Source organism: Suillus clintonianus, assembly GCF_016758775.1.
Source record: "Suillus clintonianus strain FC179 chromosome Unknown DEU56scaffold_7, whole genome shotgun sequence".
NCBI classification, from domain to species: Eukaryota; Fungi; Basidiomycota; class Agaricomycetes; order Boletales; family Suillaceae; genus Suillus; species Suillus clintonianus.
Window position 1 is genome coordinate 809,115 of NW_024539231.1, and position 15,248 is coordinate 824,362.

The 15,248-nt window shown below is 49.8% G+C and overlaps 5 protein-coding genes across 5 annotated transcripts; 2 read left to right on the forward strand and 3 right to left on the reverse strand.

Moving 5' to 3' along the window:
• Positions 1 to 47: 47 nt before the first annotated feature.
• On the forward strand, positions 48 to 2,152 carry DEU56DRAFT_523525 (uncharacterized protein). Its single transcript, XM_041346622.1, has one exon. The coding sequence runs from the start codon at positions 244 to 246 to the stop codon at positions 1,981 to 1,983; it is 1,740 nt and encodes a 579-aa protein (XP_041213601.1). The 5' UTR covers positions 48 to 243; the 3' UTR covers positions 1,984 to 2,152.
• A 169-nt stretch (positions 2,153 to 2,321) lies between these two features.
• On the reverse strand, positions 2,322 to 3,874 carry DEU56DRAFT_727428 (uncharacterized protein; the record flags this gene model as incomplete). The annotated part of the gene is made up of 5 exons (XM_041347982.1): positions 2,322 to 2,453; positions 2,504 to 2,928; positions 2,978 to 3,397; positions 3,447 to 3,716; positions 3,778 to 3,874. 5 exons carry the CDS (start codon positions 3,872 to 3,874, stop codon positions 2,322 to 2,324), a joined length of 1,344 nt encoding a protein of 447 aa, XP_041213602.1.
• Positions 3,875 to 4,608: 734 nt separating this feature from the next.
• On the reverse strand, positions 4,609 to 6,685 carry DEU56DRAFT_958276 (uncharacterized protein; the record flags this gene model as incomplete). The annotated part of the gene is made up of 8 exons (XM_041359277.1): positions 4,609 to 4,659; positions 4,717 to 4,743; positions 4,794 to 4,893; positions 4,954 to 5,127; positions 5,175 to 5,607; positions 5,658 to 6,298; positions 6,348 to 6,451; positions 6,497 to 6,685. 8 exons carry the CDS (start codon positions 6,683 to 6,685, stop codon positions 4,609 to 4,611), a joined length of 1,719 nt encoding a protein of 572 aa, XP_041213603.1.
• A 149-nt stretch (positions 6,686 to 6,834) lies between these two features.
• Positions 6,835 to 7,537, forward strand: DEU56DRAFT_752225 (uncharacterized protein; the record flags this gene model as incomplete). Its single annotated transcript, XM_041349616.1, has 4 exons — positions 6,835 to 6,948; positions 6,998 to 7,062; positions 7,112 to 7,276; positions 7,324 to 7,537. 4 exons carry the CDS (start codon positions 6,835 to 6,837, stop codon positions 7,535 to 7,537), a joined length of 558 nt encoding a protein of 185 aa, XP_041213604.1.
• Positions 7,538 to 10,532: 2,995 nt separating this feature from the next.
• On the reverse strand, positions 10,533 to 11,350 carry DEU56DRAFT_752226 (uncharacterized protein; the record flags this gene model as incomplete). Its single annotated transcript, XM_041349617.1, has 2 exons — positions 10,533 to 10,895; positions 10,958 to 11,350. The coding sequence occupies 2 exons, from the start codon at positions 11,348 to 11,350 to the stop codon at positions 10,533 to 10,535; spliced, it is 756 nt and encodes a 251-aa protein (XP_041213605.1).
• Positions 11,351 to 15,248: the final 3,898 nt, after the last annotated feature.

A 15,248-nucleotide genomic window follows, 5' to 3' on the forward strand; every position in this document is an offset into this window, starting at 1 on the left:
CTATAGAGGAGCTTCATAACGCCCTCGCAAGCCCCAATCACCTTTTTGCTGGTTGGCCTTTTATTGCAATCTACACAGTATAGAATCTGACTGGGCGTACCCTTCCTCCAATAACCAGAACCAGATCAAATTTATTAGCGTTTGTCGCATTCATTCAGCTGCTGAATGCTGCTTAGACCATATAACAGGCTAGCTAATCCATAAAGATTTCATCGCCAAATCGTTGTTTATCAAAGACGGTTCATGGCGAGCCCGACCAGCCGAACACCTCCCACTAGTGCAAACCCTTCTACCCAGCCCCCATCTCGGCCACGAGATTGGAATAAGCTCCGTGGTGGAGAGGCAGGACCTACTTTTCGCGGCGTAGGGAGGGGCAGAGGCGCACGTGGTGGTGGAAGGGGCGGTGGTCGCTCCCCAAACAACCCAGTGATCAGAGGAAGCAGCAAGCTTTCACACACAGAACCCTCGGAGAACCACGGTCCCCTCCCAGACGTGTCCACGCCTAAGGTCGAGCCTTCCCCAGCTCGTAAGGGTCCTTCCCAGTCGGAAGCTGCTAGTACTACTTCGGCAAAGCCTCCTGCTAGTCCAGCTGACCGTGCGCCCAAGCCAAAAGCACGATCTCGTTCGAGTCGTGGTCCTCGCGGTGTTCCAGTTGTAACCGTAGCTCCAGCTTCTCCAACTCCAGATTCCGTACAAAACGTGCCCTCCACACCCAGTCGTAATAATGCTAACCGGCATCGACGCATCAACACCCCCCAGCATGCCAAGCCCCCCCTAAACGGGAGTACACCAACGACCACATCATTACGTCCACAGAAACCAAAGGCAGCACCTACTACATCTTCTATCGCACCACGTAAAGATATCCCTCCTCATCTGGCAGCTGCACACGAGGCTGAAATTCGTCACGATATTGACGCCTTGGTTGAACGTGTCAGGGCAGTTGCAATGGCTGAAAACAGGCCTTCAACACCTGGAAGCCATATTGATTGGGCTGGTGAAGAGGATGACTCGTTGCCTGACCTTGATGATTGGGGCGTTACGACGACTCGCACCAATACCAGCGCAGATGGCAGAGGTGATTTGATATCACCTATATTGGCGGATGCGCTTAAGCCATTGCCGGAGCCTCAGACGGAAGGAGATGATGACGATGATGAAGAACATGATGAAGAACACGATGATGAAGAGGCAGATGAAGATGAAGATCACATGGAACCTTTAGATAATGATCCTGATGACGAAGTCACTAAGGACTCATCGGATTCTTCACCCCTATCCAATACACCTGATACCTTTGTCACGGCCACCGCAGATGTGCATGACACTCCCGCCACCATTGCCGCACCTGAAAGCATCACGCATACCGAGAAGGCCTCGCTTCACACGTCGCTGCCTCCCAAGCCGGCCGCTGCAACGGATAAGTTGCGCGCAAGCTCTGCACGCCCCAACTTGCTTTCCAAAGCAGCGCTGATCGTAGGCGGTGAAGACCCACTGGCAACCAAGGGGGGAGGCCTTTCACAGTCTATTCACGCTCCCTCCCTTGCCGAGGTAGAAACACTAGAAAGGACCCTCAGCTCTTCTTCCAGTGACCACGGCCTCGCTGGATCTATTCACGCGCCTAAAGGCCTCCCGGAATCCCACTCCGCTCCATCGTTGCTGAGCCCGGGTGCCCCATCTCCTGCGCGCGCATATAGTCCTTCGCATGGCCGCTCGAAGACGGAAGGTCGCCCTGCATTTCCACATCCACGCACAGCGGCGATAAATCACAGAGCGATTCGTTCTGGTACATCTTCGCCGCTGGGCCCGCCTGTACACGCGCATGCGCGGAATCACTCGACACCTCCTGGAGGGGCGGGGCAACGTGCCCCGCATAGCGTTCGACCGGTTCTCACCGTAGATGCAATATCTCGGGTGGCAAGAACAATTGGCGGTATGCCACGCGTGCCTCGTGCGCAAGGTGTCGTTGTCGCAAAAGATTAAATGTTTCTACAATTTCCACCCATCATGTTACAAATGTCCCATCTGATCTACGTGGTTTTTCATATTTGCTCATCGACGTACGTCCAGTCGGCTCTGGTTTCTTGGTTGCACGTCAACCTTGCTCTGTTTTTGGATAATGAAAATTGCACCTAACACTGTCTGCACATATAATAAATACCCTTCTACGCGCCCTGCTCCATTGTTAGCTGCTCCATTCTCTTACCTGTACTGATCTTAGGTGTATGTACTATACCTTACACGCAATTATTGACTGATTCTTTGACTATCGATCGACGTTTCCTGTCAGTTTGAGATGTTCGCAAGTAGGGGATTTCGTATTAACCAGCGCTGAAATATGATAACTCGAGTCCTATGGCCTTTATTGGCTTTGACCTACTGGAGAGGTCAGACACGAAACCCAAGCTAACCAGCATTTGCTTCAGGCGGCCCTCCCACATCAGTGAGACATTCTAATTAAGCTGTGAGCAACCTCGGCATATCCTGACGTAATGCAACTCACGTTGTTCGTCGAGATCCTCGCCTTCACTACCCCACGGATATCGGAAGGGATATCGAGAGACTCAGCCTGTGGAACGGGAACGGGAACTGATGGTTGCTCTGGAGGGATAAGTGACGGTTCGAGCTCATCTTCATGCTTCGAGGCAGCCCGTCGCATCCACCACTCAGCACCCATTGTCCACTCACTATCATAACTGTAGACGTTGAAATCGAACCGAGAGCACATGGACAGGTCGCGTGAGACACGCGCTGCATAAGCTGTGGATATATGTCCCATCATAGGATTAAAAAGAGCGGTGATAGTCGTCGGTGGTTGGGACGGAGGGGACCGAGAGGATTGGGCGAGTGGTGATGATGATGGTGGGGGGAGTTGGAAAGATGGTGGGGTCGCATCAGGGAGAGTTGTGAAACGAATTCCCGTGGATACTGGGGTAGATTGTCAGTGTCTGAACAATACTGGATCGATTCGTCTTACCTCCGGCACTCCTCTCTTTTGCGCTAATGTAGAACTCAGCACCAGCAGAAACTCTGCCCTTTAGACCACCGCCGGTCGCTTCTTCCTCGTCAACACGCTTAGGTCTTGTTCCAGGGGACGAGTTCAGATCTTCAGGAGGCTCAGTTGGATTTCCGAGCCTGCCAAAGTTATGTAAGACGCGTACACCCCACATCCCGTCTTCTGCACTATACGTGTATTCAGAGCACCACTTTCCGATGTCATGCTGTAGGCTGAACATGACGTTACTGTTGTCGCCTCGAGACCGCTTCTCGGAGGAGAAACTGGACCGTGGATCTGATATGGTTGCGATAAGTGCCTGTAGAGTGGGTGATAGGCGCGTAGAATAGAGCGCATCGAGTCTACCCGTAGGCAGGTACAACCGGCCATAGAGCAAATAGTCTGAATTCCGCACGTCAACACTTGACTCGGATCGCGCATGCAGACCTACCACGTGTGTCTGCGCGCTCTCCAGCAAGCCATTCTTCCTCTTTTCCTTCTGGCCTGCGAGGCTGGTCGTACACCTTGAAACGCTCGACCATATCTTTGAAACGGACACTGCCAGAGCTCTTCACGTCGAGGTTACAGGATGTGAATATATAGCCTACTGAGCCGTTGAGCGACGGCATGGCGTTCATGGAATACGAGGTGTTGAAGAGTCCATTGGGAGCTTTGGATATGGACAGATGCAACCCACGAGGGACGCTGAAATCCAGTATAGCTGGTTGTTCCGTACATGTGCTTCAGCTCAGATCAGCAAAGCAATTTCTAAAAAAGCGTACCGTTAGAAGAACGGGTCAAGTTGGCGTATAAGTTGTCTTCGTTCCATCCCGTTGCACGATAATAACTTCGCAGCACATAGGATGCGAATGGGTGCATCTCTAAGGCTGGATATTTACGTAAATCATTGGCTTCTGAATCAGTGAAGTCAAGCTACATACACTGCTTCCAACACAACCACTGCCAGCAGGTTCGACAAACAATTTGGATAGGGTGAAGTAAACCTGGAGCAGTCAATGGCAGCCTCACTAAAGCCATATGATTATTAATATTGACATCCATCATGATAGGCTTCCTCATGCACTTCGCCATTCCACCCATTGCGCTGTCATTCGGCCCACTCCATCACATTCAAGTTGTATCTTCCAACCGGAGTTTGAATATTCTTTGGACCTGCGACAAATCAGGCCCCACAGGCCGTGACTCATACCCAGTGAAAACTGGCTGTGATGGGAGCGGGCGGTGTATGATGAGATATGATTTGCCGAGCGGGTGTCGAAAAAATCACTTGAGGTGATATTTACCAAGTAAGATGAGAATCATATCACATTTGCGATATTATGGGGCAAAGTCTGTGATGCTCCCATATGATTTGAGCACACCGGAATCATATCAGCGCATACACACGTGCACTCTAGTTGCCCTCGCAGAATATGCTCTAATGGTGTAGAATATGATTACATTGCACGTTGCAATTGCCTAGGATATAGTAGGTACACAGTAGTAGACGTAGTGGGAATGGGAAATGCTGCAAGTATGATGAGAACGAGCTGATGATACAGCGGATGGATCGAAATGAAAACGAGGAGGATACGTGTCGATGCGCCGGGAGTCTAGTACATCCTGCCCTGCCCAATGGTCTTGTCCCATTTGTTGGCAGCAACCTGTGAATAATTTATTTGACTCGTCAGTAGAGTAAATGTCGTCAGATGGCCACTTACGAGGTCAGTAACTTCTTTATCATAGGCCTAGAATATCGAGATGAATAAATGAGTAAGAGTGCAATGAAATAACGTACAGTGCGCTGATTCTCAGCGAGACTCATGTAGTATACACCAAACTCGTCAGTTGTCCCATTCGTTTTGATCTGTTTGAGCCAGCGATGCGCGCACAAGTTACTGTAGTGTAGTAGTCAGTAGTAGTCAGTGTCGAGCTACGTGAAATGGTGGTGTGCTTACCGCCCGTTCCTTGTTTGAGTTGGACGCATCTTCCCCTTGGCTTTCTTTGGCTTTGGCATAGGCTCAGCAGGGTTCGAGTTGACAGTCGCCTTTTGGACTTCGCACTCGAGTGCAGGAACTGTTGGGGCCGGGGTTGGAAACTGCATATTTGCAGCACATAGAGCAAGTGTAGAGCTGATGACGGCAGTTAGCAGCGCATATATCCAGGGGTTTGAACTCACAGTGGATTCACGATCGTGAGTCTAACAGGTTTTGGTGCAATGATCGGTTGGTTTTCGAGAGGGATATTCTCCTTGACTGCGTTAGACACGGCATTGGGCGGGGCAGGAGCATCTACGGATACAATAGGCTGAATGAGAGGTACGGTTGATGCGAGAGCAGGAGGCAGAGATGCAAGAGGAGACAGAGAAGATGCGAGAGCAGGAGACGAAGATGCGAGAGCAGGAGACGAAGATGCGAGAGCAGGAGACGAAGATGCGAGAGCAGAAGTTGATACGAGAGCAGAAGTTGATGCGAGAGCTGGAGACGGTGATGCGAGAGCTGGAGACGGTGATGCGAGAGCTGGAGACGGTGATACGAGAGCTGGAGACGGTGATACGAGAGCTGGAGACGGTGATCCGAGAGCTGGAGACGGTGATCCGAGAGCAGGAGCAGCTAAGATATAATTGCGTTAATGTTGTATTTAAATCAAAACAATAACGAACTTTTTCTTTTCTTTTTCCCCCCTTCGCACTTGACTGATTCGGCCACCTGCTTGCGTTTTCTTGCGTTAGTGCCTTCTCCATCACTCTCAGCGCATTCGTTATCGATGTCGTCGTTGTCATCCTCCTTTTTGATGTTACCGCCTGACTTCCAGTCACCATTGGCGTCAAGATTGTTTCTGCGCCAGGCAGGGTATGTCGTAGTAGCAAGGTGATCTAGTTTCCATCCGTTGTTAGCAAGTTTAAAAAGGGGAAATTCGTGCTCCATGAAAGTATGGATTAATTGTCTTCCAGATGCCGACAATTTACCCCAAGAATGCGGGGCGATCTTGCGAGTAACGAGCTCACTCCAGCCACCGCGGAGCACCCTCCGTATGGATTTGATCGTTCGTGACGAGACGGTGCGACCATTTTCGTCCTCAAGATAGACCAGGTTTACGGGGGAAGAGCTGTGACCTTGACCCGCAGGAGTGTCGCACCACTTCTGAAAATCGATCTGATCCCAGAAACGGACATTCGGATGTGTAGCGCGTGATGGACGCTGAGAGTCGGTTGGAGAAATAGGAATGAGTGGAGCGTTGAGTTGTAGAGGGTCAGCCTGTTGAAGCCTGCCGGTACTGCTGGCAAGCCGTTCGAACATCTCCCTGCCGTGTATTAAAGTTAGCTGAACTTCCCCTACAAAAATACACTTACTTGATGGAGTCACGCTCGGTAGTCAATTTCACCACCTCCAGCTCTAACATCTTGCAACGGCCTTGTAGGACCGTGATTTGCTGGCGATCGTGGATATATGCGCCCTAAAAATAAATTTCTGATGAGAAAAACACGTCATAAGCACTTACTTGATGGAAAACAGGCTGTGGGATGCACTGTCCATGTGAAGTTCCAGATTCGAAAAGGTCATCTGGTAATGGTGTGGCGCCAGATAGGGGGGATGGTGTCAAATCCCCTCCCCACTGAAAATTCTGGCCTGATGAAGGAAAATTAAATGGCCTGTGTCCGCCATGAGAAAATGAGCTGCTATCAAACATATTAGACAATCGATAGTGGTAGGGAGATTGGAGAGAAAGACGTCGTGCATAGACCAGTAATATTACTTTTAAACTCCGCTGGAATTGTCCGCCAGGCTGCCTCGAAATTATCTAAGTCCCATCAAGTCAGCGCAGTGTATATATCTTCCATGTCGACCGCAACAATCAGCGTGCTTGGTAGTGTCGGCCTCATTGAGATCAGTGGTGATGTCTCTTCATGGGACATTCATTGCTTTGATCTAGAAATACCCACTCACCTCGAAGTAAGTTTCTGTTTTCTTGCTGATATCTTTCTTATTGGATATACCTTAGAGGATCATTTTTCGTATCAAGGACTCGGCCATTACGAAACCGCTACCAAACCTCCTGGATACCATGTAAGTCCTATTTCAATCAATTGTAGACTCACATTGATATCTAAGACAGCAAGAGTCAATGGAATCAATCCGCTGGTGACAAGATCAAGAACGAAGATAACAAAGCCGAGGCACTCATGTCTGTGAGCGCAACGGGAGACGATACAAAGACAGAGGCAGATGAGCAAACGGGGATCAAAGTAGAGGTAGTGGAAAGCAACGAGCCTACTTCCACGTGCGTCCTTTCGTATCTATGATACTTCGACTGACATGATATTGAAGGTATTCTCCAGTTTACCCGTGTCATCTCCTTACTAGGCTTCACGGAAATCCCAACCCGGACCCGCTCGACCCGTTCAGGCCATGGCACTATTCTGTTCGACCTTTTTATCACTCAGAGGTAGCGGCGGAGGCGGCTAAAAAAAGGGCCCTCTATCAACGGATCCACTACGAAATGTACGACAAACTTCAAACTTTTTCTAGGTCACTGTTGTGAATTGCCGCTGTCCTCTGCTTTGCACACTCTCACTTTTTGCACGCCTTTTCACTCGTTTTAAACTGCTGTCCTCTGCTTTGCACACTCTCGCTTTACTTTACTTGCACGCCTTTGCGCTCGTTTCAAATGTTGTAGTATTCCCGCTATGGTATACTGTACTACTGTAAGAATAATATTATTCAAGTTCAGCACCATCTTCGTTATCATCGTCCTCTGCCTCGTCACCACCTCCGGCATCAAAACCAGAATATGGTACTCCCAGGTTCGAAATTTCAAGACCAGGCCGCTCCATCATAAAAAACCGGCTCTCTGTAACTCCGGAAGGCAATGTTGGTTTGTGCGGGATCATTGCAATAACGCTAACGATATTTTTGACATCAATTGCCAAAATATCATCAAGGAGCGTGCAGGATACGAGGGTCTGCGACGAGAGTTTGAGGAGTTCTTTGTGCGGCATGGAGTACATCTGCACGACGGCGACATTCTCGAAGTGCCATTCGTTGTCGTCGTCTGAGTCGTCTTCGTTCTGTCCGGCGACATTAACTGGCAGCTGTGTGTAGTACAATACTTCAGCGAATTGAATTTGATTGTTAAGTTTTATCTATTAATTGAAGTTAGTCAAGCCGACAACGACAAGCCGACGTTTCGAAATATACCTTGACATTGCGTGATGTGCGAGTCTTCTCAAGGGGTTTGAGTTTTTCTCTCCATGACGAACGTGCCGTCTGTCCGTTTGGTAACCGAAGTCGTGCCCACTTGCGTATACGAGGGAGTTGTTGTCCATGGCGAAGAAAGGTTGAGATAGCGAGAGCATGTTGCCCAGTGGGGTGGATTGGGTACCTCTCTCGTTTTCGCAACAACACGTACCCATCTCCAACATCAACGGCACCGTCTGGAAGGCCCTTCGGTGGCTCATCTAATTCGGGCATCATGGAAAGAAGAGTGTTGATCCTACAACGTCGAACGCCTTGTTGCGAGAGGTTTGCGTATGGTTGCGACGGCTGTCGAATCTCTTGACCGAGATTCCCGATGGTTCGCTCCATCGTCCACTGAGCGTAGCAGATTGGCGGACCTTTCTGTACAGTTTCTTGAGCGAGATGATTTGTTTGATGAACGCACGGGCGCACGAAATGGAGCCGACACTCTTTGCGTTGATAGTAGAGGTGCTCGAATTCTTGTTCCCAATAGCACAGAAGCGATTGAGCGTGTTGAAGGTCTTCGACTGTGATGCGATATTGACAGAGTAATTGGAATCCACGCACGAGCTTGCAATAATTTTTCCAATATTTCATTGGAAGCAATCCATATAGAAGTGCGGGTGCGAGGCCGAACGTGTAGAGCTGAAACTCCCACGTTTTATAACTGGTGTTGAGTTTTTCAGCTATGTTTCGGGGTTTTCAATCAAAGGAACCTGGAAGATATACACCTGCTTGCTCGACAGCGTGTCCGTGAGCGACCCATGTATCTTCATCTTGCAAAACAGCCCAATCCCAGGTCTCCGTATCATCGGCAGGTGCACAGTCTATGGTGGCACGCCACAGACTGAGGAGAAGGTCGCTAAGGTTTCCCGCTAAGTGCATGATATCGGGAGTCATACAGTAGGGGACGCCAAGGGATCGCGAAGGGCTGAGACCGAGAATAAGAGGAGGTTTGGTTATTCCTGTTTCCGTCCTCCGTTTCTCCCATTGCCGTGTGTTGGGTGCCTTGACAACGTTTTCGAGGTTTTCAGCATAGCCGTCAGATGCGCCAAGAGGAAGATCAAACACATTAAGGTCAGGGTGATCGCTACCGTGAACACAACGGTCCGCTGGCTTGAGCAATGCGGGATAATAATGGCTACCACCAGTTTTACGTCTCCCTCGCACGCCGCAGTAGACACGGCACCCGTTTTTCCCGCTGTGACCAACCATTCCGTCCCAGTAGACAAGTCCGGGGCCATCGGCAGTCGTAAAGAGGAGATGGAGGTCGGACGTGAAAACGGTGTCGCGGGATGCATCCCAGATCTTAAGGCCATGATTCTGAAGGGCGGCGAGGTGGTGCATGCCGACGAACAGGAATGAATCCAAGTTCTTGGGCTTATTTGGCCCAGGAATAAATCCACCGGGGAGTACGTGCACTTTCCGGTACCGTTTGTCGGGTGAGAGATTGAGAATTATCCATACGTACATCCAACAATCACTTTGTTTACTTTCATAAAGTTGCGCGCCATCGAGCGACACCATGAGCACGATGTCATCTTGCTTGATATTATTGGCGAGGACTTCAGCAAGGTAATCCCAGCCGGCAGCGATGTCGTCGATTACTGGAATGGATTGTGTGGCCCTTAGTTGTGCGAGGATGCGCTGGGTTTGCTCATGAAGGTACTGCATGTTGCGTGCGCTGTCGGGATCACAATATAAGGCCTGCAGTTGGGGACCGAGGGGAATGGTAGTGAATTTTTGAGCCGCAACCTTACTACGGCCATTGCTTGCTCTGATCTTGCCCTGGTCCCAGCGTGATTTATCGCACAGCGGACAGATCTCGAGGGCAGCATATGGGCCCGTGAACGCCAAACAGGAATCAGAACACATATCGTGTTCGACTGACTCCACGCCAGTGTAGTGCGCAACGAGCTTTTCGACGTTGTAAAAGCTCAGGATACTGTCTGCATCTTCATGAGCGTAATTGCGTATCGTTGCTCTTCGTATACGATTATAAGCTTCTTGAGATGCGAGTTGCAGCGATAGGTACATGGCGATGCTTTGACGGGTTCCTGGGTTGTCGATGTCAATAGGACCCCTGGGTGGATTGTGGAGCCGTTCAATTGCGTCGTCGCTTAGCTTGGAAACGGGGTCTTCTAGTGACGCATGCTTGAGAGCAACAATGAAGTCAAACGTTTCCCTGAGTTTAGGGAGTACGGCGCTCTCTGCGAGTGCATCAATATTAATATTTGGCCGAGGCCTGCGCTCGATGTCTATTGCGGGTGGAGACAGGGCTCGAACATCTGCATTAGCGTCTATAGGGGGAGATGGTGTGCGTCTGGCAGGAGGAGGAGATGGCGTGCGTCTGGCAGGAGGAGGAGATGGTGTGCGTCTGGCAGGTGGAGGAGACGGCGTGCGTCTGGCAGGTGGAGGAGACGGCGTGCGTCTGGCAGGAGGGGGAGACGGCGTGCATCTGACAGGAGGAGGAGATGGCGTGCGTCTGGCAGGTGGAGGAGACAGCGTGCGTCTGGCAGGAGGGGGAGACGGCGTGCGTCTGGCAGGAGGGGGAGACGGTGTGTGTCTGGCAGGAGGGGGAGACGGTGTGTGTCTGGCAGGTGGAGGATATTGAAGCCGATGGAAAAAATTGTCTTGATCATCCGGAAGGTAATGGTTATCATCTGGTAGCTTGAATGTAGTTGTCAATATCAATGGTTCAATTGATTGGGTGAAATATACACACCGGGATTTCATCCTGTTCGACGTGGTCAACTGGGTCGATCTTAGCGATCCGAGCACGCTTCCGACGCCCAATTCTCCAGGCAGCATCGTCATCTTGCTCGTCCATCGCAACATTGCCGTGAATGTTCGGAGGCTCTGAACCGTTGTGAGTGGCACTTCCAGAAGCGCTGCTAGTGGCAGAGCCAGGGATCTGACTCGGAGGTTGCAAGCTACCTCCTCGTAACAGTCTTCCAGTTCGAATATGTTCTTTCTCCTCTTGCGTACCAGCGTCGTGGAGATGTCGGTACCAGGTTGCTATTGAAATGACATGGGGATCCCCATGTTTCTTGCACACACATATGCATCGACCACTATCGTTGAGTTGCTCCGCACTTGGAATCGACATACCTTGCATGTTGTATAATCATGCGACAGTGTGCCGGTACAATGTACAATGTTTGCTGATAAAAACGAAGAGGTGCAATGTAGAGCTTATGCGTTGTTATCAAGTTGTACGTGCTTATCAGAAGGAAGCATATTCTGGCATAGTACGAAAATGGAAATTCATATCTCATCATACACCGCCCGCTCCCATCACAGCCAGTTTTCACTGGGACTCATAGATCATCAGCTAATTTTCTGGCAGTAGTCAAGTCTCCCCACGACTTCTTAATAGTGAAACGGAAACAGATAATGTCACGGTGCGTGCCGCACAGCGACGTGGCCACTACGCCTCCCGTGAATGTCAGAGTTCTGGCCGGTCTTGGCGCAAGTCTGCGTAGACTTTAGGTCTGCGGTCTGGGCACAAGTCTGGGCACCCCTCGGCAGGCTCGGCAAATTCAAACGGAGTCTGCTTGCAGGTGTACCTAAGCAGGATATTAATATCCTTCATCCCGACTCTTTGCTGCCTGCCGGCTGCTGCCCGCCAGCTGTCACCTCGAAGGAATGCTACTTCTATGCCCGCCCGCCACCACTGGAGGTGGTGTCAACGACGTCCTCCATTTAGACGCCGCTCGAACCATCTCTGAGCTGCTCAAATACCCCGCCCGCCCGCCGTTAGATCTAGTGTTGTGCGGGCCCGGCTCGGCCTGAAAGCCGCGGCTTAGGCCTGGCTTGGGGAGGCTTGGGCTTTGAAAAACCTCAGGCCGGGCCACGAGCCAAAGCCAGGCCTAAGCCGCGGCTTGGCTTGGGCTTGTTCACGGCTTTGAACATTGAAATATCTTGAAAAACGGTCTATAATATATCAACAATTGTACAGCGCTTATTCGTCACCTAATGAATCAAACTCTGACATATTGTCGTCATCATCATCCTCCAAGATCAGCACATCCCACCCCTCGTCATCTGCTGGTTCGTCTTTGGATACTTCGTGCTCACCAGCCTCAGCCTCATTTTCAGAATCATCAGCTTCTTCCTCCACAAGAGATGAAGGACCGGCCTCGCGGAATATAAGTTCATGACAAAGGGAGCACTTAACACATTGTAGAGCCTCAACGATATCTCCTTTCAGCCGATTACGCCGCTTGCTGATCGTGATCCCTCCTTGCGAGAAAGCTCGCTCGCTCGAGACAGACGCTACCATAATGGATAGAAAGTCTCTTGCCAGCGAAGCCCACACAGGATACCTCAAGGCATTAATCTAAATGGACACAGTGATCAGCCTCGAGTCAGAGGAAATGAAAGTCACTTACACCCCACCACTGGATAGTACTCATACCTGCTGAGGGAGCTGCCTCGATAGTTTCGATATAGCTCGCGAACTCGGCCCTCCATGGTGTTGCTGGGTCGCCAATGGACGTGGCACCTGGGTCTGCCTCAGAATCGTTATCGGAGTCACTTTGAACCTCTCGAATAAGTTTTTTGAGGCCAGCGGCCTTGCTTTTCGTGGTTGTAGGCTGCGACGACGACAGAGTTTGATTAAGCTTGTAAAAGTGTGCTTTGAACACATTCTCAGCACAAGCAAGCACATCATCGAGCAAGTGGGATGGCCAGTGCTTTTTGAAGTATGCCAGTTTTGACGTCGGATCAAGTACTACAACGGCACACCGTCAAACTCAGCTAGCTTAAACAGAAGAGAACGAACACATAGCGATAACGTAGGCTGGGCAATCTGTAGTCTTCTCGTAGTATTCATCTATTTTTGCTGCGGCGGCCTTCAGTGAATCAGCGAACCGAGCATACTTGGGCCTTTCTGCTCGCGAAGACCAAGATTTGTAAAGTGTCTCCAGCGCAGGAATTGCGAGATGGAGAGTTGAACCTTGATCCGACGAGAAGGCTTGTTGAGCAACGTCAGCGTATGAAAGAAGGTCTGCAAAATGACCAAGTCGTGACCATTCAGCGGGTGACAATTGCAAAAAGTCGATTTTCGCTCGTTTGGTTAGATTGGGTTCTTGGCGGCCCATTTCGTACACAAACGTGTCAACATACTAAGTAAGAGTGAGAACAATAGGGTACAACAAGATCAAATGCGCACCTTCTTGTTGTGTTCGGCACGATTAAGCATAACATAGGTTGAAGACCATCGAACCTTCATGTCAATCAGCAGTTGTGTCGGCAAAGACACACCTGCTTTCGTCTGGATAGTCCTGTACAACTCTTTCCGTTTGGCCGAGGAACGTTCTTTGATGCAGATGCTGCGAACGAGGCCGATCTCGTCACGCTCAACCTTCTGAGACATATCCGGATCGTGGCCATGCGGATCGTGTGGATTGTAGTGGGGCGCTTGGCTATACATACTTATTAGCTTTTGTGTGCCAAGGTTGATGATGTGCGCTAGACAGCTGTTGAAATTGTTAGTACGCAGCAAAAAAATCATGAAGACTTCTTACTTTATCTTGCTGTTCACGCCATGGAAATTTCTTGTTGTACTTCACCTCAGTACAATCGCTGAGAACTCTTCCAGCATCATGTTGTTGTTGGTGGCGTTGTCACATGTAACATGGCCAATCTAGCAGGTGGAAATATAAGCAAGGTAGCAATCATGAGGAGATAATACTATGCAAACCTTGTGTGCAACACCAATCCTGATCGAGCACCTTGAATAATGTGCCACCTAGACGCTGGCCATTGTGTGCATTATTGAGCCTCGTAAAGCCAAGTAACACGTTCCCAGGGTTCCCACTGCATCGGATTGTTCTCCTCGATCCAGTGGCCGGTGACGGCAAAATACCCATCTGTGTTGTCAGCCTGCCACGCGTCACATGTAACATTGATTCGCGCCACTGACAGATTGACTCTAGAATATTGTCAGGAATGAATAGAAACTGCAAAGGATGGTATGTACATTCAATTTCTTCTTGAGCGTGGTCATGTGGTTCTTGAACATGCGGATGATCTCAGCGCGGGTTCGCTTTTGACCAGGAATTTTGACGCCTCGAGTAGCACGCGAGGCCACATCTACCATGTCCTTGAATTTTGGATGCTCGAGAGCCTGTATGGGCTGATTTTCATTAGTATGCAGCCAGATGATACAAACAACTCAGAGACTTACCTGATCCGTGGCAACGAGCCACTCGATTGCAGCTTTTCTAAAAAGCTGGTTGCTGTATGGAATAACACGCTCTGATAACTTGCGCTCAGTCATATGCGCATCGATCGCTTGCTGCGCCTGCGCTGCTTTCTGTTTCTCAGCTGCGACGTCACCCAGCAATTTAGATACAAAGGTGTTGGCCTTGCCCATTTTCGATATTTGCCCTATGTGCCAGTGGATTCATGTTAAATTTAGATGTTCACCTGACAAAAATATGAAAACTTACAGCAAATCTAGCTTCAGAGTGATGGCACAGTGTCGACATTTCATTTATGATGATACAGTGGTCCCTAGTAGTTGATATGTAGCATTAATAAAATTAAATACATGGAAATGGAACACACATACGGACAGACTTTGCACTTGCGGTGTTTTTTCACCATGCCATTAGTACCAGTGTGCTTGAATGGTTTACCAAAGAACTCGTCGATTTCGTGAGTCTTATCTTCGCATGTGGGACCAAATTTGTTGGTGATGGGCTGCACGTTGATGTCCACAAGAACACTATCCTCGTCAACCTCTTCTTGATCTTGAGCAGGTTTCTGGTGACGGGCTCATTTGGCTAATAGTGTCAGGTGAGAAACGGAAATGTGAATGACAGATGAAAACTCATGTTTTGGATTTGCCCGCACATTTTCATGCTCCTTATCGCTGGATTCTTCATCTTCCTCGATCTCCTCAAGACGAGCTCTTTTGTTTGCAGGTTCAGGGGCAGGAAGCGTGGCTTCAGGAGTGGGCAGGCTGGGTGCCGGTATTTGTTGTGGGACAGTGGGCTGGGTGTCAT

What these genes read in the sequence shown, in the direction of transcription:
- DEU56DRAFT_523525 (XM_041346622.1), top strand. Translation starts at nt 244, where the DNA reads ATGGCGAGCCCGACCAGCCGAACACCTCCCACTAGTGCAAACCCTTCT.